Source organism: Tripterygium wilfordii, chromosome 10, assembly GCF_013401445.1.
Source record: "Tripterygium wilfordii isolate XIE 37 chromosome 10, ASM1340144v1, whole genome shotgun sequence".
NCBI lineage: Eukaryota > Viridiplantae > Streptophyta > Magnoliopsida > Celastrales > Celastraceae > Tripterygium > Tripterygium wilfordii.
In genome coordinates this window covers 3,321,506-3,343,872 of record NC_052241.1, presented here as the reverse complement: position 1 = coordinate 3,343,872, position 22,367 = coordinate 3,321,506, and the positions used below count along the sequence as shown (strand labels likewise).

The following is a 22,367-nucleotide window of genomic DNA, read 5'->3' as shown; positions in this document are numbered from 1 at the left end:
CGGTGTTTTTTGTCCGGTGAGTACCCGCCGCTTCAAGGTGGATTTCTGGCAAAACCAATGACGGTTGACGGCAAGTGGTGGCTGAGCTTTGCTCCTGGTGACCGGAAGTTTATTTAGAAAGCAGTGGCAATTAGATTGGTGATCGGACGGCGGAGATCCGTTGTTGACTATGAGAGAGGGAGATGGAATGTCGTGAGAGAGAGATGAGAGAGAAAAATACATTCGAATCTAAGAGAAGAGAGGGGAGAGAGAATATTATGTTTGTTTTGATAATTGATTTTTTGAAATTTAAAATTTAAAAATACCCAATCAGCTATCCATTATTGACAAATGACGCCTAAAACCAAGCTCTCATCCACCATTGCTGACCAAGGTTGAACCGAAGTCACCAACAAAGACGAAGATATCCAAAAAATTAACATGAAGTACAGTAATCGAGGAGTGAGCCTCTTGACAAGACCAAAAGCTCTCTCTCAAGTGTGACTGAATATGTATCCTCGGTAATCCATGGTGGCCAAATACTACAGGGAAATTAATAGTTCAAAAGAGACTCATGTAGGAAATAAAATATGAAAATATTCTTCTTCCTGTAAATCCACCTAATATCGAGAAAGTGGAATTCATCCCTCTTGCTACTAGAGAAAGAGAGAGCTACAAACACTCTCACTTGATAGTTTACTGATCGGAGGGCCCCGACTAACCTCATTAGGATCGAGGATAACATTTGATGTCAGTTCCACCGCATGATACATCATCTTGACAACGTCATCAATATTAGTTATGCCATGCAGCGTGTTCCGTTGTTGTTGCCATCTGATTTTACTCATCCTTGGCCTACTGGCCCATGAACAACGACAGCTATCAAACATGACGGGCCTGCACCAGATAGATGGGCATAGCCGTAACCGTAATGATATTTTTGGAGACGAAAAACAAAAAAATTTTGGTTGTTACCCTTTGGTGGAGCATCTTACTATTTGCGAGTGACTTAACTACGTTGTAATTAACGTCTAAACTTTTTTTTTGTTAAGGTTTATAACTGTGTCTTCCTTAATTAGTTGATTCCCTAAATGCCCTTTGTGTACACATCTTGTAAAAAGTGCCACATTGTTAAAATGATATGTGGAAATTCCCCTTAATAAGGGCTAAACTCATCCCTTAACAACAACTAGACTTTTTTTATAGTTAAGTGTACGTGTTGGGCCGTCTTCACCCACTTACTAGGTAGGGAGAAACAAAATTGTGAGAGTCCGATATATCTACGGGAACCGAACAAATCAAAATGGACAAGATAATTGCTTGTATGATTGTGTTAGATTTACAACACATCTGTTATTTTCCATGTCAAATGCAATCTAACGTACTTTGTGGTATAAACTATAAAGACCTAATGGAAACCAGATTGAAAATGTAATTAAAAAGTTTTTGATTTGGCTGTGAGAACCAATGGAAATGGAGGCTTCACTATATGGTGGTGGGTCGCTATTTAGATAGAGATGGATTTCTCTCAATAGTGACAGCCAAGATTGGATAAAGAGAGAAAAAGATATGGTCTTCTTTCTTTTTCTTTTCTTCTACTTAGGTTTTCAATTTGCCCCTTGAAAGAGATTAACATAAGAAGAATTGGATTTTTCGAAACTGGCGTTTTCTTGACTTGACTCGGAACATTTTCTTTTATGCTTCACAAAATGACAAATTGCTGCCTTGCAAGCCTCGTTAACAACCCTAATGGGGCCTTTTTGAACATTATTATAATTCTTTATATTTCAAAATGTATTTTATGTTTGGGTCAATGTCATGGACACCCCCGTAGTTTAGGTAATTTCGACATGCACCACTGAAAGATTTACACCCCATGTGCTATGTTTTCGTATCACTGTGAGTATTTCCATCCATTTGACTGTCGTTGACTAATGGAGCCCTAAACGGTGTCGTTTTTGTCTTAATAGAAAACAAGCAAATTGTTGAAACGACACAGTTTTGATCTTAAAACAAGACAAAAAAAAATTGTCATTTCATCTTCCCCAATAGCTTTCCTAAGCATTTCCAATCCATAGACCGGAGGTGGCCAATCTCTATGATGCGGCCAGTGACTCCCCACGGCAATGCTGGTGTTCAGCTAGTTGTGGTTCGCGATGAAGAATTTGCGGGGCTCCAGTGGAAATCTTTTTTTTTATTTTTTTTTACGGCTATTTGACAATAACGCTTGCATTGTAGTGAAAGAAATGTCATATATCATGGACAACCCCTGTGGTTGATGTCATTTTGACATGCACCCCTCATTTTGAATTTGAAAGATTTATACCCATGTGCTTTGTTTTCATGTAATGTCTGGTCCCTTCGTTCTTCGATCGTTATTTAATTAACGGATGTCTATCAGGTGTCATTTTGATTTTTTAGTAAAACTAGTCAAACATCGAAACCACGCCATTTTGACTTAAAACTAAAAAATAAAAGGTAGGGATAATTTACACTTCACGTTTTTCCATTCACACCCCATTTTTCAAAACCACCAAATACGCCGTTACCCCATTTGAGCATCGTCACAAGCTACGATATCTAAGTCTTCTGTTGTGCAAAAGTCTTCCCACAAACTTGTCTGCTTTGAAATCCCTTGAATTTCTTGATCTCTATGGCTGCTCCAGCATCACTGAATTTTTAGATGCCCCAAGGACCATCAAACACTTGAATTTAAGTTGAACTGCAATATCAGTTCTTCCCTCTTCAGGCGGACATCTCCCTTCACTTGATGCATTTCGAATCTCTAATGATCTACAGTGCACTGGCTCAGAGATGTGAGCATACTGCCATTAACGGGGAAGCAATGTTGCCATTAACGGAGAAGGGTTTTGGGAGTGGTGGTGCAAGGGCGCGTTTGGACTTTGGGAGAAATGGGATGTGAATGAGAAAACGTGGAGTGTAAATAGTTCCCATCAAAGTAAAAATGACACATAAGGACAAAATATTAATACTAGTTGCTGATGCTGGTGGTTCTGGTTCAATGGATTTTAGTAGTAAGAACAACGTTCACAAGGTAATTCCTTCGTCTGCATCAGCATCGTCGTCGTCCGTCCTTCCCCTTCCTCCACAATTTTCCCTCTTAATAATTTGCATTATACCAAGTAGTAGCAGCCATAATTGCTCACAATCTTAATAGTTCTCCTGCTATCTTGGCGGCTTTGTTTTGTATATCATTCCTCTCCCCCTTCTCTCTCCGTCACTGCTCAAGTTTCATCGAAAATATTAACACAAAGTGTCCTTTCTTAAGCAATTTCAGATCCCACTGAAGCCTGAAGGTCGATTTTCCATCAGAGCTCCTGCCGAAATCAATTTTGATGCTTGTCTAGTTCGTGGCGGTGAAAGGTGCAATTAGTATTCTTTCTATTTGCCTTCTAAATGACATGTTGTATCTGATTCTAGCTGTTAATTTTTCTGAGTTTGATGGAAAATTTTGAGATTTTGGTGTCCAAGTCCTTCGTTTGTGGGTTTGAGGTGGTAATTTATGGTGAATTTGATAATATGGTCTCTGATAGCTACAAGTGTCTTTGTTGTGGCGTTGGTCTCGGTAGCCACCAAGGGTGTCCTCGGTCTTTTTTTTTGGTGATTTTTTTAAACTTAATTTAACCGATCAATCGGTTGATATTGACGGTTTGATCGATTTTTTAGGTTTTTCGATCGGTCCTCACTAATATAGATTTGACAATAACTGACCAACCGATCAGTTTGTCGGTCGGTTCTATTTGACACAGTTTTTTTGACAACCCTAGTAGCGACAACTGGTGTTTGGGTAAATATTATTTTATTTGGGTTTTTTTTACAATTTTATTAAATTAAAACGACACTGCTAGTCAAATGACAATCAAAGAACGGAGGGATCAGGCATGACACGGGAAAAAAAAGAAGAAGCACAAAGGGTGTAAATATTTCAAATTCAAAACTTGGGGTTCATGTCGAAATGACCTCAACCACAAGAGATGTCCATGACATTTATCCTAAAAGAAATACTAGTTGGCTTTTTATTCGGTAGTACTAGTTATACATAATCAAACATACCTAACTGTCCTTAATACACCTGGCATGCTACATATGACAATGACATGGTAGTTTTAAAACTAAATAATATTTTGAAATTCAAAATTTTCTTTCTCATAAATCTAGTACCTCTCCAACCACTCTCCATCTACAACAACTCTCTCTAACCACTCTCCATCTGCAACCCCCCTCTCTCCAACCACTTTTCATTTGCAACCTTTCTCTCTCCAACCACTCTCCATCTGCAAACCCTCTCTCTCTCTTCGTCTTCTACAGATGAAGCCGTAAATCCGGTGATGAGGAAGACGACGACACTATTGTTAGATGGTGATGAGGAAGCCGTCGAGAAGCACTAGTGGAGATTTGGTGGTGGTCTCAAAGATTTATAAATGTGAGACTTTTTAAAGCAAGGGAAGAGAGTGAGCAGTCTACTTCCTATCAAATTTCAAAAAAAATTGATTTTATTTAGTGGTATCACCGAGAAGAATGAATAACTTGTTTTTGTAGAAGGAGAAACATGCAACATACCACTTTTTCTAATTTTATTAATTAGTTGTATATTTTATTTTCTCCTTATTTGATTTTGGAAATTTGGAAACGAATTGTAGATTGGAGGTCAGATACTGTGTAATTATCAACCTAAACAATGTAATCAAGGCCATATACTATGTAATCATCAATCGAAACAATGTAATTAGAACCTGTGTAAAATGAGACAGTCATATCTTCACAGCTTGGTTTGTTTGGGTTGGTGGGCAACTGCTATTCTTTCTTGGCTAGTTGGCCCCAGTTCTTATTTGCGAGGGCAACTTTGAGAGAGAGAGAGAAAAATAAATCTGAATTGAGGATAAGTATGAGAGAGAAAAAAAATAAATCTAATGAAAATAAGTAGAAGAGAGAAAAAAGTAAATCAGAGTTGAAGTCTTCGAACTCGTGAGAGAGAAGTGAGAGCTTACTTCTAACAATTTATCTAGCTAGCATCTGACTTGTGCCAGCTAGATTATGGAGTTTTATGGACAAGAGCAACCACAACGGTGTGGTTTTGTTAGAGACAATAAAATATATTGGGGAATGTGTTTTTGCTGATATGGTTAGTTATTTTTATAAAATGGTTGGGCCAACAAAATATATTGGTACAATTGTGTAAATTTTCTGGTTTGATTTTTGGAATAATAGATGTGGGGATCAGTATTGCTTTTTGGTATAGTTGTGAGTGTGGTACAAGTGGACCTCATGTGTTGAAGCCAACAAGGAAGTCACCAAGGTTCCCTTGCCCCATGTTGTTCCCAATAAAATTGGGACAACAAAATTATATTGTTGTGCACTTTTGTATCCATGCCTCATCAAAACCCTACCCATGCCCATTTAGATTAACACCATCGCAAGTTCTCTAAATCGGCTAAACCATACTTTCTGTCCTCAAAGTTGCACGCTTTTCTCGTTTATGTCCTTTAAGTTTAAAATTTACCCCATATATTCTTAATGTTATAAAAAAAGTTGTTTATGTCCCGAAATCAATTTTTCGATGAATGGTAGCCGGAGTTTGTTTATTTGGCAATCGAAGGTCCATGCTGGCGTGTCCACATCATTATTTTAATTAAATAATTTAACACGTCATTTTTTAATAATAAATAATAAACAAATAAACAAATAAATTAGGAACGAAGGCCTAATTTCTTAACAGCATATGTGCCCACAACTTCCACAAATTGTTCCCAACAAGTAAACACCATGCCAATTTCCCATTCAAAATTTGACATGTCTTTAAGAGGCTTGTAAGTAGGAAAAGGTTCATCTTTCTCCATAACTTCAACATCATTCTCTTCCTCACTAGGTAAGCTTTCCAATTCTTCTTCATCAATGTCCACATCACTCAGTCCTATATCTAAGTCAATGATGGGCTCGAAACTATCCTCATCTCCATCTTCATCACTCGAATCACCATTAACTATTGGCTCTACCTCAGCCTCAATACCAACATCAATGAACATGTCACCTTCAATTTCATCATCATCCTCTTCAGTTGGAACATCTCCAAGCTCAAAATCAGAATCACCTAGAGTCGGAATGCTCACTACAATGTCTTCTCCAACACCAGAAATGACAGTACCCTCATCAGCAAGAGCACCTTCTTCATTCTCATCAATGTCACTAATTCTCACCATTTCGTAACCAACAAAGAAACGGGCAATGATAGAAAGTGACGTAGAAGAATAATAACGAAGATGGGTAGAATTTATTTACCAAATCTAAACTCCATTGAAGCTGTCGTCGTCCATTCCTCATAAATTCTGAACTCTTATAGCGATTTTTTGTGCAAAGCTGATCTCTATATCGTGGGTATAAGACAAGACAAAGATAATTGTTGGTTTTGTAAAGAAATTAGGGCTTCGTGCCTAATTTATTTGTTTATTTGTTTATTATTAAAAAATGACGTGTTAAATTATTTAATTAAAATAATGACGTGGACACACCAACGTGGATCTCCGGTTGTCAGATAAGCAAACTCCGACTGCCATTCATCGACAAATTGATTTCGGGACATAAACGACTTGCTTTTTGTAACATTAAGGATATGTGGGGTAAATTTTAAACTTTAAAGACAGAAACGAGAAAATCGTGCAACGTTGAGTATAGAAAGTATGGTTTACTCTCTCTAAATATATGGAAGTTTAGCATATTCGTTTTATTTAACCAAAATCACGCGCACTTTACACGAATAAACAACACTCTCACGTGCTCACAGTTACCTTTTCTCTACATGCTCTCTTATAGAGCGTGAATTCGGTACGTTAACGTTCCCAGAAACTATAAGGATATATGTATGTTTATGTATGACGTCCGCGCACACTCATACACACGGGTTCCTGCTACAACAACCCCAACTGTAGTTTAATCGTATGGTGGGGTTTTGATCTTCACAATCGGATGGCCAACAATTCATTTATTTTTATAATATTTTTTTGATCAAATTAAATCACTTAAAGGAATTCACTTTCGCGAAAATCCCTAAATCATATTTCCTCTTGTCGCCCCATCATCTCAGGCCACGGCAGCGCATGGACGGTTCAGGCGACGGACCCACGACCACCAACTGCCACCCACCGGCTAGCCAGGGATTCGACAAAGTAGGATCCGACCTTCCTCATCGCGTTGGCTTGTGAAGCCACTGGGATCCCGACGTGTTTCACCGATGCATCGTGAGCTTCAAGTTTTCCTGTTGAACCGCCTCTGCACAAGCCATGAGAGTGTGGACCTACCAGACTTCTCCTGAGAGTCATCAGGCTGATTCCCCAATCTAATTTTTTTCAATATGATTCCCCGTCTCAGAGAATTTTTCATTAAATTGAATTGGATGCTTAGAGTGGAAATTGCCAAACATTGCCTCTTTCTACTCATGAGTTGAACTGCTTTTGAGTGGAATTCTCTGTTTGATTCTCTGATTTTGAGTTGAACAGGATTCCCAAATCCTGTTCTTGGGATTCAAGGAATGAAGAACCTCTCATTGAAGACGCATCACTTGACCTCCACAAACCTTGTTATATTTAGTTATATACAATCGTCTTCCAAAATTCCCAAGCTTCTACTAAATTGACAAACTCCATCCGAATTTTAGGCTTTCCATCCCCATCTTCCTCAATAATCTTTTCTGGATAATTTACTTATTTATCTACACAATAAACCTTTTGAAAATCTTCAAAAATCAAGGTCTTGTGTAAAATAAACATATAAAAAACCATTACCAGTCTTTTAGTGGTTTTGCCCTGTAATCATAATCCAGTATTAGTGGGAAGGCCAGTATCATTACCAGACTCGTTATTTTGAGAGAACTATTGTCTGATATCGATTGGCATATTGACACCGAACTCCATTTGAGATATCTCCGACATCGTACAATTGAGGAGGGGGGACTCGAGTTCTGCATCTCTAAAATCGTACAACGGAAGAGAGGGAACGAGTTTTCCAAAAGAACAGGGAACGACGAAGAGGGATTTTGGGGAAAAGTCAACGTCTTTTGTGATTTAATTTCATTAAAAAATGAATATAAAGATGGTTTAATTGCTGGTCATCCGATTGTGAAGATCAATACCCATCATACGATTAAACTACAGCTGGGCCCCCAGGAACCCCAAACACACGCACGCAGTCTTTGTTTCTCGTTTTCAGAGAGAGAGAGTGGAAAGAGAGTTCCACTGTCTGAATAGAACGTCTCTCTATCTCTATCGCTTTCTCTCTCTGGACCTTTTGTGCATTGCCTTTTTCTCTTCTCTGCTTTCGTCTTGCTCTTTCCACAAGTTTTGTAAACCTTTTTTGCTTCTCTGTAATACAATTCCCTCTCTGACCAAATTCACTGAATCTTAACTCCGAAGTTTTGCTGTTAATTACTTGTAAGTCTAGTCCGCCTTTTTCGTTATTGGCTTCAGTCCCCTCAATTACGGTCAACATTAGCTTTGTGCAATACCTATTCACCCACCCCTTATACGCAAGTGTTTTTATTTGGTAATTTCTTTTTGCATTTTTTTTCCTTGTTGAATTGTTGAGGTTGTGATAAGATCGCCAACTGTGGAACACTGACTTTATATTATCCATTTTCTTGTTCTTTTTGGGTTGTGTTTTCAGATTGGAGAGTGTATGTGTGATCGATGTTGTGGCAGAAGAGCTGAGTTGGAGAATGATGTTGGGTCTGAGATCAATGGGAGGGAAGAGATCTAGTACAACTTACTTGAATTTAGAGATCTGTACAAAGTTATTCGTGTCCTTTTTGTTGATATACGCGGCACGATTATCGCTTGGAGTCACTAACCCCGGTGATGGTGAGGGCTTACTTCTTGCGTTTACTGTCTCCTTTGATCTGTTTGGTTTGTGGGAAAATGTAGGAAATAAGAAGAGAATTGAAGTATAATTGAGTGCTTGTTGTGATATATTTGGTCAATTATTTGATGTCTCTTCTGCATTTATTTTTTATCCTAGTTTTTTATGCTAAGCTGGAGCTCTGACTCTTGTTACCTGCATTACTTTGATTAAAATAGTTGCTGCAATTAATAGCCTGCACACTGCAATGGGATCTCCTGTTCTTCCTGGTTGGGTTGGGAGCGGAGGCGACCCGTGTGGTGAACAGTGGCAAGGCGTAGCGTGTAATGGTTCTGACATACAGAGCATGTATCGTATTCCTTCCCCATACTATATACTTCCATTGCTTCCCAGAGTTGTCGAATATTTAGTATTCTAACCGGACATTTGTTTCGATTTTGTAGAGTTCTTAATGCGGCTAATTTGGGAGGAGAACTCGGTGATAACTTAGGAAATTTTGCTTCAATTAAATCAATGTAAGTATTTACCCCTGTCAGCCCTGTGCACAGACGCATTTGTGTTTTAGTTAACTTTATGTGTTTGGTTAGGCATATGAAATTTGAAGTTTAGTTTTTATTGGCTTGATGGATTCGCTTTTGGCAATGGAAATTAATTTGAAGAAAAAAATGAAAAACGATACACATGCAAAACAAGAGAAACTTTTTTATTACATGTTTACTTGACGCCATATATGCATATATATCACTATCTTTGTGTCCCTGGTTGGTTTCAGAGATCTGAGCAACAACCAGATTGGAGGGAGTATTCCATCCAATTTGCCGGTTACCATGCAAAACTTGTATGTTTTAGCTTGATGTGAAGTAAAAGATTTATTCTATGTTGGTTTAATGCCAGCTTGATGTGATTATTTTTACCTCTGCAGCTTTCTTTCTGCAAATCAATTCTCTGGAAGCATCCCAGATTCTTTATCTTCCTTGACTTTATTGACAGACATGTAAGTTTGTAATTTCTATTATTTTACAGATGTTCAACAAGCTCTACTCTCGTTCTTTATAGAACTCACCCCTAATTTTTAATTTTTAAAGCCTTTCAGGTCTCTAAATGACAACCTTTTAAGTGGAGAGATACCAGATGCCTTTCAGATACTTACAGGATTGATCAATCTGTTAGTTTCCATCGAATCTGGCAAGCATTTTATTTGTAGGTTTACTTTCACATATTAAGTATATTTGATAAATCCATTCATTCTTTTGCAGAGATTTATCCAGCAATAATTTGAGCGGGGAACTACCTCCCTCTCTGGAAAATTTATCAAGTCTAACAACCCTGTGAGTTTCTTGTCACATTGAGGTGTTTCTGATGAATTTTTTTCTTTGTTATGATTATCTCTTTGAACAAGGGTACGCTATTCCTTCTCAAAAAAGAAAACGAAAAAAATGGAAGCAGAAGATAACGTACCCTGTAGTATCTCCATGAAGGAATCTAACTTCACCTTAGCAGACATTTACAGGAAAATCAGTTGTCTGGAACCCTGGATGTTTTGCAAGACCTTCCCTTGAGAGATTTGTATGTTTCTTGTTCATTTCTCTAATTTTCTTCTCTAAATGAACTATCAAATTTTATTGTAGTTCACAAGTTGGAACTCATTGTGCATCTTCAGTAGTTTTTGTTGGATTTTTAATTTATTGATTCTTGTCTTATTTTAATCAGGAATATTGAGAATAATCTCTTCACAGGTCCCATACCTGATAAAATACTAAGCATCCCCGTTTTCAGGTAAGAAGTGCGAAATGGTTTGGTTTATATCACACAAGGAAGAGATCCTCAGTTTTGTAGGTTTTATATAAAGCCCGTCAAAGCATGCATTCATATATATATGTGTATGCCACAATATGGGAGATCATTAGTAGTGTAGATTTTACGAAGAAAATCACCTACGGATTGACTAGCTAAATGTTAATTATAATGGACATACGTAGCTTCTGATTTCATGGAATTCTTTTAGATGTTGTACCCTGTGAGAGGAGAGCATAATTCAGTACGATTTCTCCCTCTGACTAACAACTTTTTAGCTGATGGTAATATCTGCTATGCAGAAAAGATGGTAACCCATTTAATACCACTGTTGCTATATTACCTTCCCCCCCATCTCCAACACTGCTGTCTCCATCAACAGTTCCACCACAAGCACCAACACCTCCTGGGGCACCATCTTTTTGGCATACTCCTTGGAGAGATGCCGATGGCCCATCTTCTTCAGAAGAATCAAATGGCGGAACAAGAGAGTTTTGGACGAAAAAAAGGATAGTTTGGGTATCGATTGCTGGGGTGATCTTGTTCATAATCATAGCGTTAGGACTTGTGCTCTTTATGCCAAGGTGTAGTGTGCGAAGGGAAGAGGCTGATGGAGCTTTTAAGCAACATAGAGTAGGGGCATATGGCGGCCGTAGAGAGAATCCAAGGGATAGTGGGTCAGTGGCCCAATCAACCAATCAGATGGAAAAAGGTAAAATGTTCTCACTTAGTTATTCACTATGGACTGTGGCAAACCTAGCTTTTCATCACTAACTTGAAAATTTATGGCAGTTTCAAATGTGGCGGTTATGCGTCCAAAGGAGGATCATCAAATAGGAAAAAGAAGAAATGAAGCTGCTCCAAAGCAACAGAATGAGCAAGAGAGAAATGTTCGACGGATGAGTGCGGTGCCAAAGCGGGAGGATCATTCGATAGACATGAGCGAATATGATATGCTTTTGATGCCACCTCCTCTTCCTCCACCTCCTCCCCCTCCTCCACCACCCCATGCTGAGAAGGTCATTGTGAGGCCCATTGTGCCTGCAGAAGTAACAACAGCAAAGCCTTCCTCTAAAGCTCCCAACATCATCACTTCTGCAAAATCTTTCACAATTGCTGCCCTTCAGCAATATACGAACAGCTTTTCACAAGAAAACCTTATTGGAGGAGGCATGCTGGGAAATGTCTATAGGGCACAGCTTCCTGATGGAAAGGTGTGATTATTGATTGTAATTATTTTGGTTTTTAATTGGAAGTTTCTTTTGTGGCGATTGAGCATCATAGAATCTTTTGGACTTATCATCCCCTTTGTTCTTTATTATATTGCTGTGCTTGGTTGATAGTCTCCATCAGTTTTATTAGTATTCTATTGCATCTCTCAACAGCTTCATTTTCTTTTTCTGCATAAATTATTTTTCTTACTCTTGTTATTTATTTATTACTAGTACTTAGGGGGATGGGTAGTCTTGTTGCTGCAGACATTCCATATGGTGTTATCTTCTTTGATTGAGCAGTCATTTTCTAATATGTTAAAGGATTACTGCAGATTCTCTCTTGTTTGACCTTTTTGGGGCTTTTCATAGTTGCTTGCAGTGAAAAAGCTTGACAAGAGGGTTTCAGATCAGCAGAAAGATGATGAATTTCTTGAGCTGGTTAACAACATTGACCTGATCAGGCATGCCAATGTTGTTGAGCTTGTGGGTTACTGTGCTGAGCATGGTCAAAGACTTCTGATCTATGAATATTGTAGCAACGGGACACTGCAGGATGCTCTACACTCGGATGATGAATTGAGAAAGAAACTTTCTTGGAATACCCGCATTCATATGGCGCTTGGAGCAGCTAGAGCCTTAGAGTGAGTCAAACAACTAATATAATGTCAATGCCTCACTCAATTTCTAAGTTCTTAACTAGTAGTTGGCTACTGGTCTTTAAGTTGATGGGGTCAGTTAGTGCCTCCCATATCTGCTAGAACAAGAGCCAATTAATTAGGAAATGCTGAGACAGTTAATTTGTAGTTTATCGTTATAACATGAAAGGAAAACGAAATATGATTGATAATAAATTGTTTGGAAGGAATAGAAGCTCAAGCCACCATTGCAATATCTGTTCTGATTTTGTTGCTATTTTTTCTTTCCAGATACTTGCATGAGATCTGTCAGCCGCCTGTAGTTCATCGAAATTTCAAGTCTGCCAATGTTCTTCTTGATGATGACCTTTCTATTCGTGTTTCTGACTGTGGCTTGGCTCCATTAATATCAAAAGGCTCTGTAAGTCAGGTAAGTCGTATGTGTGTACTTTCAGCTTTATTGTTCCTATATGTAGTTGCTGTGACGAATGTTGAGCAATTTAAAAAATGCAGAGAGTTTTTCTCTGAGTTGCTTGATGCAACTCTGGAAAGTTATTTATGAGTATATTTGAAATGACATAATATCTATAGAACTTGTTTATGTACCCATAGTATGTTAAGAAGTTATTGTATAATGAAATGTGAATACGGGCCCTTTGACTGATTATACTCCTTTTTTGATACGAGGCTTGGAAGTTATTTTCCTTTCAATTTAAACACCATCCTTACTCCTTAGGTTTTCTGTTTGGCTCAAGTGAATCCTTGTGACGGATTTCCGGCTTGCGATGTCAGGAAACTCACACAAAGTCTTCAAAATTCCACTAGAGATATCTTCTTTCTGAAACTGAGAGAGTTGATAATGCACTGATATTATGAGACTGGGCTAGGTGATATGAATATTTCTTGTCATTGAGCTCTGTAATTTGAATTATTTTGCTTGCTTTCAGTTGTCAGGACATCTGCTATCAACTTATGGATATGGAGCTCCTGAATTTGAGTCGGGAATTTATACTTATCAGAGTGATGTTTACAGCTTTGGTGTAGTTCTGTTAGAACTTCTAACTGGCCGAAAGTCGTATGACAGGTAATAAAGTGAAACCATATTGTCTCCAAACGGAATTTCATTTGAATTCAACTGACATCTGCTTTTCCAAAAAAAAAAAATTAGGACACGAAATCGAGGGGAGCAATTGCTGGTGAGGTGGGCCATCCCCCAGCTTCATGACATTGATGCATTGTCCAGGATGGTTGACCCCTCTCTTAATGGAGAATACACTGCTAAATCATTATCACATTTTGCCGATACTATTTCCCGGTGTGTCCAGGTGAGAATTTCAGTCTTCACCATATTTGGTATTGAGACTGTTGCTTTGATGCTTCATGTAAGTTGCAATTGGTTGACGGAGTAATTGTGTCTATAGGCCTGGAAAGTCATCTATTGTTTTGTTTGGATTTTGGCTTTTTTGAGCATTACACTAGGAATTCTGTTACGTGTGTGAGAAACTAAAAGGAAATTGCTTGTCAATTTCTACGAGACGTGACATTAATGGCATGCTTCAGCTCTTGCCTGTTTAGCTGAGTTCTGCAGATTAACAAGCATGGGAATGATTCAGTCGAATTCATATGCATGTGTTTGGTAAGCACTGGCATCATTAAGTTTGCTCACTCAGTGTCTACGTTGTTGCAGTCTGAACCGGAATTCAGGCCACCAATGTCTGAAGTCGTCCAGGATCTGAGAGACATGATGCGAAGGGAATGCTCGAGCAATGAGACAGATAATTAATTTCATGGCTTACCAATATTGACTTAGTGCAGAAATTTGATCTGCAAATTTTCAACACAAGATTGTGGTGCAACTGTCTGTAAAAAAGCTGCCGACATATGCCCCTAGGGCCCCAACATACCCAAAAGCTCCACATCCATTGCATTTGCTTCCAAGTCTTCTGGTCGATTATTTGTTATTCGATTGTTTCCTTAATTGTACAACAGCCTTTGTCACAGTTAAATGTCCTAACCCAATTGTTTCATACATTTTTTTTGCTTCTTGAGACCTGCTTGGATAGGGTTTACCAGAAAATGTTTCATGTATTCTTTCACATCTCTTACCAATGAAAGTTTGTTGTATTATCTGTGGATGCTTTTAAATGTAACAAAAGCACTTGGTCCTCTTCCCAGTTTCTATCTGTCATCTGTGGCTCTTCTGGGCATGATTTATCTGGCAACTGGTGAAGGAACTTGCAATGATATTATTATATAATTTTTAATGTAGTCATTTGCGCAACTGCTCCACTGGAAATGGCTAATAAAATAATGTTGCAGGTGCTGCAAAACTAGGTTGACTCCGAACCGAGAGTGACACATTTATCTCAATTGAAAACAATGACTACATTGTTATCAGCAAATTCACTATTTTTGTCAAATGGCTATCATAATTTGGCTACTCAAAAAAAATTATTATAATTTGAGCATGTTTAAGTTTAGTAAATCACTTTGGTGATAGTGTAGTTGGTGATTCTTTTTAACACCAACTCGTATGAAATCGAGAGTTAGTTCGATTCTCACGGAGAACAACGTGTTGAGCTTTGGTCTTTGATCCAATTTACATGTCATTCTCTAATATTTAGAATTCCCTTAGCTAGTTAATAGTTAATACTAGCTCCATTTGGTGGAGCTATTACACTAATTTAAAATTTCCACTAAATAATTTAAACATGTTGGACATACGCTCAAAATTAAAAGCAACTTTTTTTCCCTTCCTATTTTTTTTCAAGTTATTGATAACAGATGTCCTAAGGATACTCGTTAAAAATTAACCACCTTATTTTTACCGGACAGAGCCGGTTTATATAATCTGAGTGTTTCCTTTTTCGGTGACTTTTTCCCTCTCTCATTCTTCACGCGCGAATGCTATAATTTTTTTCCTTAATTCCGTTTTTCCCACGACTAGGAAAACAGAAGCCGTCCATTACTCTAAGAACCTGTGTCTCTCTCTCCCCCTCCCCAAAGCCCTAACCATTGCTTTTCTTGTCTTCGACGCTCTCAATTCTCCACCCGATCCAGTCATTTTGAATCCAAAATTTTCTCCCAAATCCGCATATTCTGTCTACGCCATTTATTTTTCATTATCAGAATTTAGATCTATTGATTTGCATCCATGACTCGCTACGAATCTAACCCTTTCGAGGAAGAAGAAGTGAATCCGTTCGCGGTAAGTTGTGCACCTATTTATGTTGTGGAACACGTAACCGTTTACTTACACCTTTTGTAGATATCATATTTGTGATTTGACTGTGTTGTTAATATTTTTTATATGATTCGAGTGATGGAATTTTTTTTTTCCCTGTTGTTGAATGTTTGTGTCTCGGAATCGTTAGATCTGTTTTGTGCATTTGACTATAGAAGTTACATTGAGGCTCGTTTGTGGAGGGATTTTGAATAGGTTTTTGGTGGTTGGTACTTGTGTTTAATTTTGTTTATCCATTTAATTAAATTCTACAATTATTGCTGAAAAATATGGGAAATCTAGAGGATAAGTGGCATTGGATTCCATGCATGACCTCTTTTTTCTTTGAAAAATAGAATGGCAGTACTACACGGTATAAAGTTTGGGCCAGGTATTTCTGTTTGGATTGTACTCATGTACCGTAGGTTAATATATTTGATAACAGCTTGCTGCTGAATATCAATGATCACTTGAGAAAGCAAGGTCTAGTTGTTGTTTTTGAATTAATAACACGCAGCTTGAACATTATGAACGAATAATTTGTGCTTTCATATTCCTAGTTGCACTTGATGGACGTAATCTTGGAAATGGAGGAATTTTTGTTTTAATTTTCATGGAGTATTGGGTTATTGACTGTGCATCATTTTGCCACGAGACAAGCACCGGACATGCACTTTGTATACCCAAGGATTAGCAATAGTTTTTCATATTTATTCAATGGAATTTCCTGCTTAATTACAGGACCAAGCAGGCAAAGGAAAAGGATCCGGGCAACCTAGTTATGGAGGAGGTCCCTTTTATATGACGGTAATTTTGCCCCCCTCTTCTCTCTTTTCACCTTGTACTTTGTAAAGTGGAATCGCAGTTGTTTAGTAGGCTGTTAATCTTTATCTTTTGGTTAAATGTGGATGTATAGATGTTTTCAGTTTCTTTTGGGTTGTTTTTATTTGAAAGGTTTTTGGATGCGTTGAAAAAAGAAATTTTTTTGGACTACTTAGTGCTTACTGCGTAGAACTGGAAAATGTCGGGCTTTTATTTACTATTTAGGTAGTAGATTACTTTCAGTGTTTCCACCTCTTTTTGTTCTTTGTAGTTGGGATTGGTGTTATTACAGTTTTTGCAGGTTGTGTCGTTAGTTGTGGCTTTGCGGTGATTGTTTCTTGGAAGTTCTAATGTTTGTAGTGATCTTTTTTTCTTGAGTATGAGAAGTGGATGTCATGGTCAGAAACTTAAGATGATGATGCAACATGAAAGCAGTGTTCTTTCTCGGATATATACATGTTCTTCATATATTCAACTTGGCTTTGTAGTGTCCCCTGGAAACCCAATCCAAGACCTCCTTTGGCAATATGTCTCAGAGGAGATATGGGAAAAATCTCAATCTTGCCTAGAAATTTCAGTTTCTCTCTTTCCACTATTGGTCAGTAGCTTCTGTATATAAATAGACAATAGCTTTACAAACTGCATTTTATGTATAGCTCTGGAACATAGGAAACAAATTTAGTTTATGTGGAACCTGAGTAGGATGACATGCCAGTGATGCTGCAGGCTTTTTCTCAGAGTATATATTTTCCCCTTGCTTAGCTTGCGTTTTAGATTATCTAATGGATACATTTATCTTCAAACTTTTAGTTGCCTATTATCAATAGTTTGCATTCATGTATATGCTTTATGAAAGATTACTGGTATGATTTTGTTCCTTATCTTCTGTTTTGTTTTTCTTTTCGTATGCTTAGTTTGTTAACTCTGTGTCTCAAACATTGAGTTTTCACATAATTCTTAGAATCCTGGAAGTGTTCCTCCTGCAAACTCAAGGCTTTCTCCTCTGCCTCCTGAACCTTATGATCGTGGTTCAACAATTGATATTCCTCTTGATAGCGGAAAGGTGCTCCAGGACTTTCTAGAGTAGTTTTTTTCTTCTTATTCATGATCTGTATGTCCTATATGAATGATTGATGTGATTTCTCTTTTCTATTTCAATCTCCAGGATTTTAAATCAAAAGCGAGGGAACTCCAAGCTAAAGAGGCTGAACTGAAGAAGAGGGAGCAGGTGATTGTGGCATTCTAGCTTGCAAACATGGATGCTTAATAATGTTGAAATCTACGTCTTATAAACTCAAGTTATTATTGATATGGTTGAGTATGAATCAGGTGTTTTGTCTAGTTGTGATTCATATCATGTTTCTCTTTGTTTTTATCCATGTCATTTTTCTAGGACTTAAGATGAATGGAGCTGCTTGTGCTATTGTAGGTTCTAGTAATGGCTGGTTTATGATTTGAGAATCTGTTAGGGTTTATAGTCAATGATTACATAGTTTTTTCTTTTTTATAGATACGTAATTTGTAATTGAACTTATGGAAGATGATACTCGTTTAACTTTACTTTGATCATACATTTGGCTAAGCAATGAAACGATGAAGATTAGTGCTAGAAGTATTTCGTTGGATTTATCAGAAGTTTCTGTTGTATATTTTGTCGTGGATGTATGAATTGGAAACATAATTGGATTTTGTCAGAAGTTTCTATTGTTTATTTTGTTGTCGTATAAATTGGAAATGTAATCCCCATAGGATAGAAGAATTGATATGTGAGTTTGGCAATCCTAAAGATTCTAAGCTCTTAGAGGGTGTTTGGATTGAGGGATTTGGGGGGAAGGGGGGGAAGAGAGTGGAAGTTCCCTCTCTCATGTTTGGATAGATAGATAAAGAAAGGAAAGAAAATTGTCTTAATTTACTAATTTATCCTTACTTTTTATGTTAAATTATTGTGTACAAGGGTAAAATAGGTTTTTTAACATATAAATAACTTAATTAACCCGCCCTTCCCTCCAAATGACCTCATTTTTGGAAGTATTTTGGCAAATATTTAATGAAATCTTCCCCCACAATTCTCTCCAAATCCCTCCACTTAATTTTTTCTAAACTATCCGGACAAAGGAATTGGAAGGAAACTCCATTTCCCTTCTCTTCCCTTTGCCCTTAAATCCCTCAATCCAAAGTCCAAACACACTCTTAAGGTCAGTCACAAGGGATTTTTCTTGGCGCATATGTTGAGACTTGAGAGGGAATGCACATGCTTCTGGAGGATTCATATCACTAAGGATGAGGACTTCTGTTGTCATCACAAAGTTATAACTTCAAATCTATATCTGAACTATTATTAGATGTGTTGATAGTAAATTTGCTTTTTCTTTTTTGCTTCTAGACGAATTATCCTATACCAAGTAATTATTAATGTCTTGGTGCAGGAATTAAAACGGAGAGAAGATGCAATATCGCGAGGTATATTTGCCAATTGTTATGTGTGTATTGTCTTTGATCAATTATAAGGATATATTCTCATTTTGTTCATAAATTGTTTTATTCCGACAGCTGGAATTGTCATAGAGGAGAAAAATTGGCCACCATTTTTACCCATTATCCATCATGACATTGCAAATGAAATACCAATCCATCTGCAGAGGTTGCAGTACGTTGCATTTACTACTTTGCTGGGTATGGTAATGGCGGCCTTATATTTTGAAAGTCATCTTTTGAATACTTATTGCTGCTTACTTTTTACTTACTGTAGTAATCTCTTCAATTTTTAGTTTTTAATATTTGATAAGTTAGAAAATTGTTGTTAACACTGTTTAATTTACGAAATAGAATCTTTGGTAGTTGGGTACTAGTCAGGCTGAGGTTGATTTTGTTAACTCTGCATCCTGTCTCTTGTTGAACAACACAGATTTGTCATGATCATACCAACGTGAATGTCTGAAATTGCTGATCTGCAGGTTTGTGCTTGTGTCTGTTGTGGAATATTGTGGCAGTGACGACGGCCTGGATCAAAGGAGAAGGTTGTTACTGAAGTTTATAGATAGACCCATAGTGTGTGTTCTATACATCCTTTTGCTACATTTTTGGTCTGAACTGTCTTCTCTTGTAGGTCCAACGATATGGTTTCTTGCTATCATCTACTTTATATCAGGGGTTCCGGGGGCTTACGTATTGTGGTATCGCCCCCTCTACCGTGCCATGAGGTATCATTTGGGCATTCCTAAATGGACTCTTAATTTTATTCTCAACCCCTTGTGCAGTAGAATTCATTTGCAATATGGGGTTCTATCTTTTCTGCAAAACCTGATATATCTTTACTAATGAAAACTATGTTCTTCTACAGGACTGATAGTGCTCTGAAATTTGGGTGGTTTTTCCTTATTTACCTGGTAATCTTTTTTTGTTCTTATTATTTTAATTTTTATTAATTTGTAGATATTCACTTTTGCTCCCTAATGTATTTTTGCAGGTTCATATTGGCTTTTGCATCCTTGCCGCAGTCGCTCCTCCAATTATATTCAAGGGGAAATCCCTCGCGTAAGTTTCATAGACATCTGCATTCACAAAAATTTTATTCAATACCAACTTTCTTGCAAATTTATTTTGCCAAGTTTCAGAGAAAGTAGCTGTAATGTCACGAAGAATGGAATGTCCCATCTCTTATGTTGTTTGATAACCATGACTTTTTTTGGGAAATTTGATATTGAATTCATTGATTGTTGGAGTCCTTTTTCACTCTACTTATTTTTGGCCTGATCTTTTCGACAGGGGTATTTTGCCTGCAATAGATCTTCTGGGCAATAATGCGTTGGTTGGGGTAAGTTCAAACCTTTTGGTGCCATAGATTGACCTCCTTATTCCATCTGGAACTTAAGTTTCGAATCTACTTCTCGTATACAATTTATTTAAATGATCTGATGTTGATTGGCCCTTTCCATGTCTGAAACTCGTAGAACTTGATCTTTATTTGCAGATATTTTACTTCATTGGATTTGGACTGTTTTGCGTTGAATCCCTGCTCAGTATTTGGGTTATTCAGGTCCACATTTTTTATAATCGATTCAAGGTATTTGCTTCGTAATTGTTGCTTCTGATTTCTTGGTCTCATTGAATTTCATTTTGCAGCAAGTTTACATGTACTTCCGAGGCACTGGCAAAGCTGCAGAGATTAAGCGTGAGGCTGCTACAAGGACCATGATGTCTGCACTATGACATGTCTAATATGGAATGGACAGATGTACACTTGGATGGACTTTTACTTGGATTTCTCCTGGAGCATTAGGAATCTCAATCGCCCGAGGATTCCATACATCGCTTGTTTTTAATCTTCAGCATTGTTGATGTGTTCACTGACTAATATGAAACCATCATTCTTGATGAATGAAAAAAGTGGTATAGATCTGTTAAGAGAGTGTGTTTTCTTTCATAGGATGCTCCTGTTTATAGTATTATTTTTTTTCTCATAGGTTTATCTTTTTTCTTTTCATTTTTCTCTTTTGGTAAACAGAAGAACCAGTTAGATGAGATTTACTGTTTCCTTTGCTCCTATAGATGTTGCTTTAGATCGTCATATTGTATTATAGTTATATATATTCTTGTTTGATGCGCCCCATAAATTGATCCTGTTACTGTTTTCCTTGCTACCCTAGATGTACACTTGCTCAACTTTACTTTCGACTCCTTTTTTTTTTTCAATCCAAACAGGGCCTAAAAGCTAAAGTAGCTCTCTCCTTTGATCCCAAACTGTAACTTCTCAAATGTGAACCATTTTAACTATGAACTTAAGGTACCGATTGTGAGGAACCACCATAAAAGAAGATCGGTATCTTCTCTTCCAAGTTCTGTATTTTCAAAAGATTCAGTGACATGAAAATTGCTCTTTGCAACTTCAATCTAAAAGTATCCCCTTAAGGTCGAATCTCAAGTGCATTGTTGGAGATATTCGTCCAGTCTAGTGAGTTCAGGATTTGAATCGCATGGAAAAGCAAGCCGAACTTGCAGAGCTGGAGAATTTGGATTTCTGTGATTGATTTGGGTATTGGCTTTTTTTAGATTCAGCGTAGCAATAGAGCGGTAATGGCGCAAGAAGACCCTCATCAACGAATTTGAACCTTGAGAATCCGATGTTTATTGCTTGCCATTTGTTTGTGACAATGCTTCCTGGTTGGAGTATATACGATCATGGGCCAAGGACACAAGAAGCTCGGCCCGCACTTTCGATATATCTGGACAACAAGAACATCCTCATTTGTCATGTCATTTCTGTTGAAGCACTACCACAAAAACTGATTAAATATTGCCTAGAAATTCTGCAAATAAGAAAAATCGGACAAAGTATGAAATGATGATCAAGTCATGAATTAGGTCGCTTTGTTTAAGACGATTTTGTGGCTCTGTCTATGAATTTTGTGCTAACAGTAGACAACAACGCCGGTTCCAAGATAAAATAGTCTAGAACCTCTATAAGGAGAACACTAAGAATTGCAATACTTGTTTCTGTCTTTCTCAAATCGTGTCTTGCATGGAGACTCGTCCTTCTACTTATAATACTTGAAAAAATATGTCTCTTCACCAAAAATCAGAACGACACGACTCTTCAATCGACATAACGTTTAGTTTTAATAAATTCAGGTTAAAACGTTTTACAGTTTTAACAAAATAAAAGGCTAAACTATACTTTATATCCTTGAAGTTTCACGTTTTTTTCATTTCTATCCTTAACATTTAAAATTTATCCCAAATATCCTTAATGTTTCAAAATACCATTCATTTATGTCCCGATTTTCACGTTCCGACGAATGAGCGCCGGATTTTGCATATGTGGCAACCAGAATGACA

General features: G+C 37.4%; 2 protein-coding genes across 3 annotated transcripts; both read left to right on the top strand.

Moving 5' to 3' along the window:
* The first annotated feature begins 8,249 nt into the window (after positions 1-8,249).
* LOC120007747 (protein STRUBBELIG-RECEPTOR FAMILY 3-like) lies at positions 8,250-14,666 on the top strand. Its single transcript, XM_038858160.1, has 17 exons — positions 8,250-8,532; positions 8,653-8,846; positions 9,063-9,192; positions 9,288-9,359; positions 9,617-9,682; positions 9,767-9,838; positions 9,938-10,009; positions 10,101-10,172; positions 10,345-10,410; positions 10,555-10,620; positions 10,941-11,350; positions 11,431-11,852; positions 12,222-12,493; positions 12,779-12,917; positions 13,435-13,571; positions 13,656-13,812; positions 14,175-14,666. Exons 2-17 carry the CDS (start codon positions 8,705-8,707, stop codon positions 14,268-14,270), a joined length of 2,391 nt encoding a protein of 796 aa, XP_038714088.1. The 5' UTR covers positions 8,250-8,532; positions 8,653-8,704; the 3' UTR covers positions 14,271-14,666.
* Positions 14,667-15,380: 714 nt separating this feature from the next.
* Positions 15,381-21,157, top strand: LOC120007923 (secretory carrier-associated membrane protein 1-like). 2 transcript variants are annotated; one of them, XM_038858410.1, is made up of 13 exons: positions 15,381-15,695; positions 16,452-16,517; positions 17,494-17,595; positions 17,698-17,760; positions 18,959-18,992; positions 19,083-19,205; positions 19,487-19,549; positions 19,639-19,732; positions 19,873-19,918; positions 19,999-20,066; positions 20,298-20,346; positions 20,503-20,568; positions 20,655-21,157. In XM_038858410.1, the coding sequence occupies exons 1-13, from the start codon at positions 15,642-15,644 to the stop codon at positions 20,739-20,741; spliced, it is 915 nt and encodes a 304-aa protein (XP_038714338.1). In that variant the 5' UTR covers positions 15,381-15,641; the 3' UTR covers positions 20,742-21,157. The 2 variants fall into 2 exon arrangements, with proteins under 2 accessions (XP_038714338.1, XP_038714340.1); XM_038858412.1 differs by lacking the exon at positions 16,452-16,517.
* Positions 21,158-22,367: the final 1,210 nt, after the last annotated feature.

Excerpts from the sequence above, each read along its gene's own strand:
- LOC120007747 (XM_038858160.1), top strand. The coding sequence starts at position 8,705 with ATGATGTTGGGTCTGAGATCAATGGGAGGGAAGAGATCTAGTACAACT. Across the intron at positions 8,847-9,062 it reads AGTCACTAACCCCGGTGATG|TTGCTGCAATTAATAGCCTG; the intron begins GTGAGGGCTTAC and ends TGATTAAAATAG. Across the intron at positions 11,351-11,430 it reads AACCAATCAGATGGAAAAAG|TTTCAAATGTGGCGGTTATG; the intron begins GTAAAATGTTCT and ends AATTTATGGCAG.
- LOC120007923 (XM_038858410.1), top strand. The coding sequence starts at position 15,642 with ATGACTCGCTACGAATCTAACCCTTTCGAGGAAGAAGAAGTGAATCCG. Across the intron at positions 18,993-19,082 it reads AGAAGATGCAATATCGCGAG|CTGGAATTGTCATAGAGGAG; the intron begins GTATATTTGCCA and ends TTATTCCGACAG. Across the intron at positions 20,347-20,502 it reads GCAATAATGCGTTGGTTGGG|ATATTTTACTTCATTGGATT; the intron begins GTAAGTTCAAAC and ends CTTTATTTGCAG.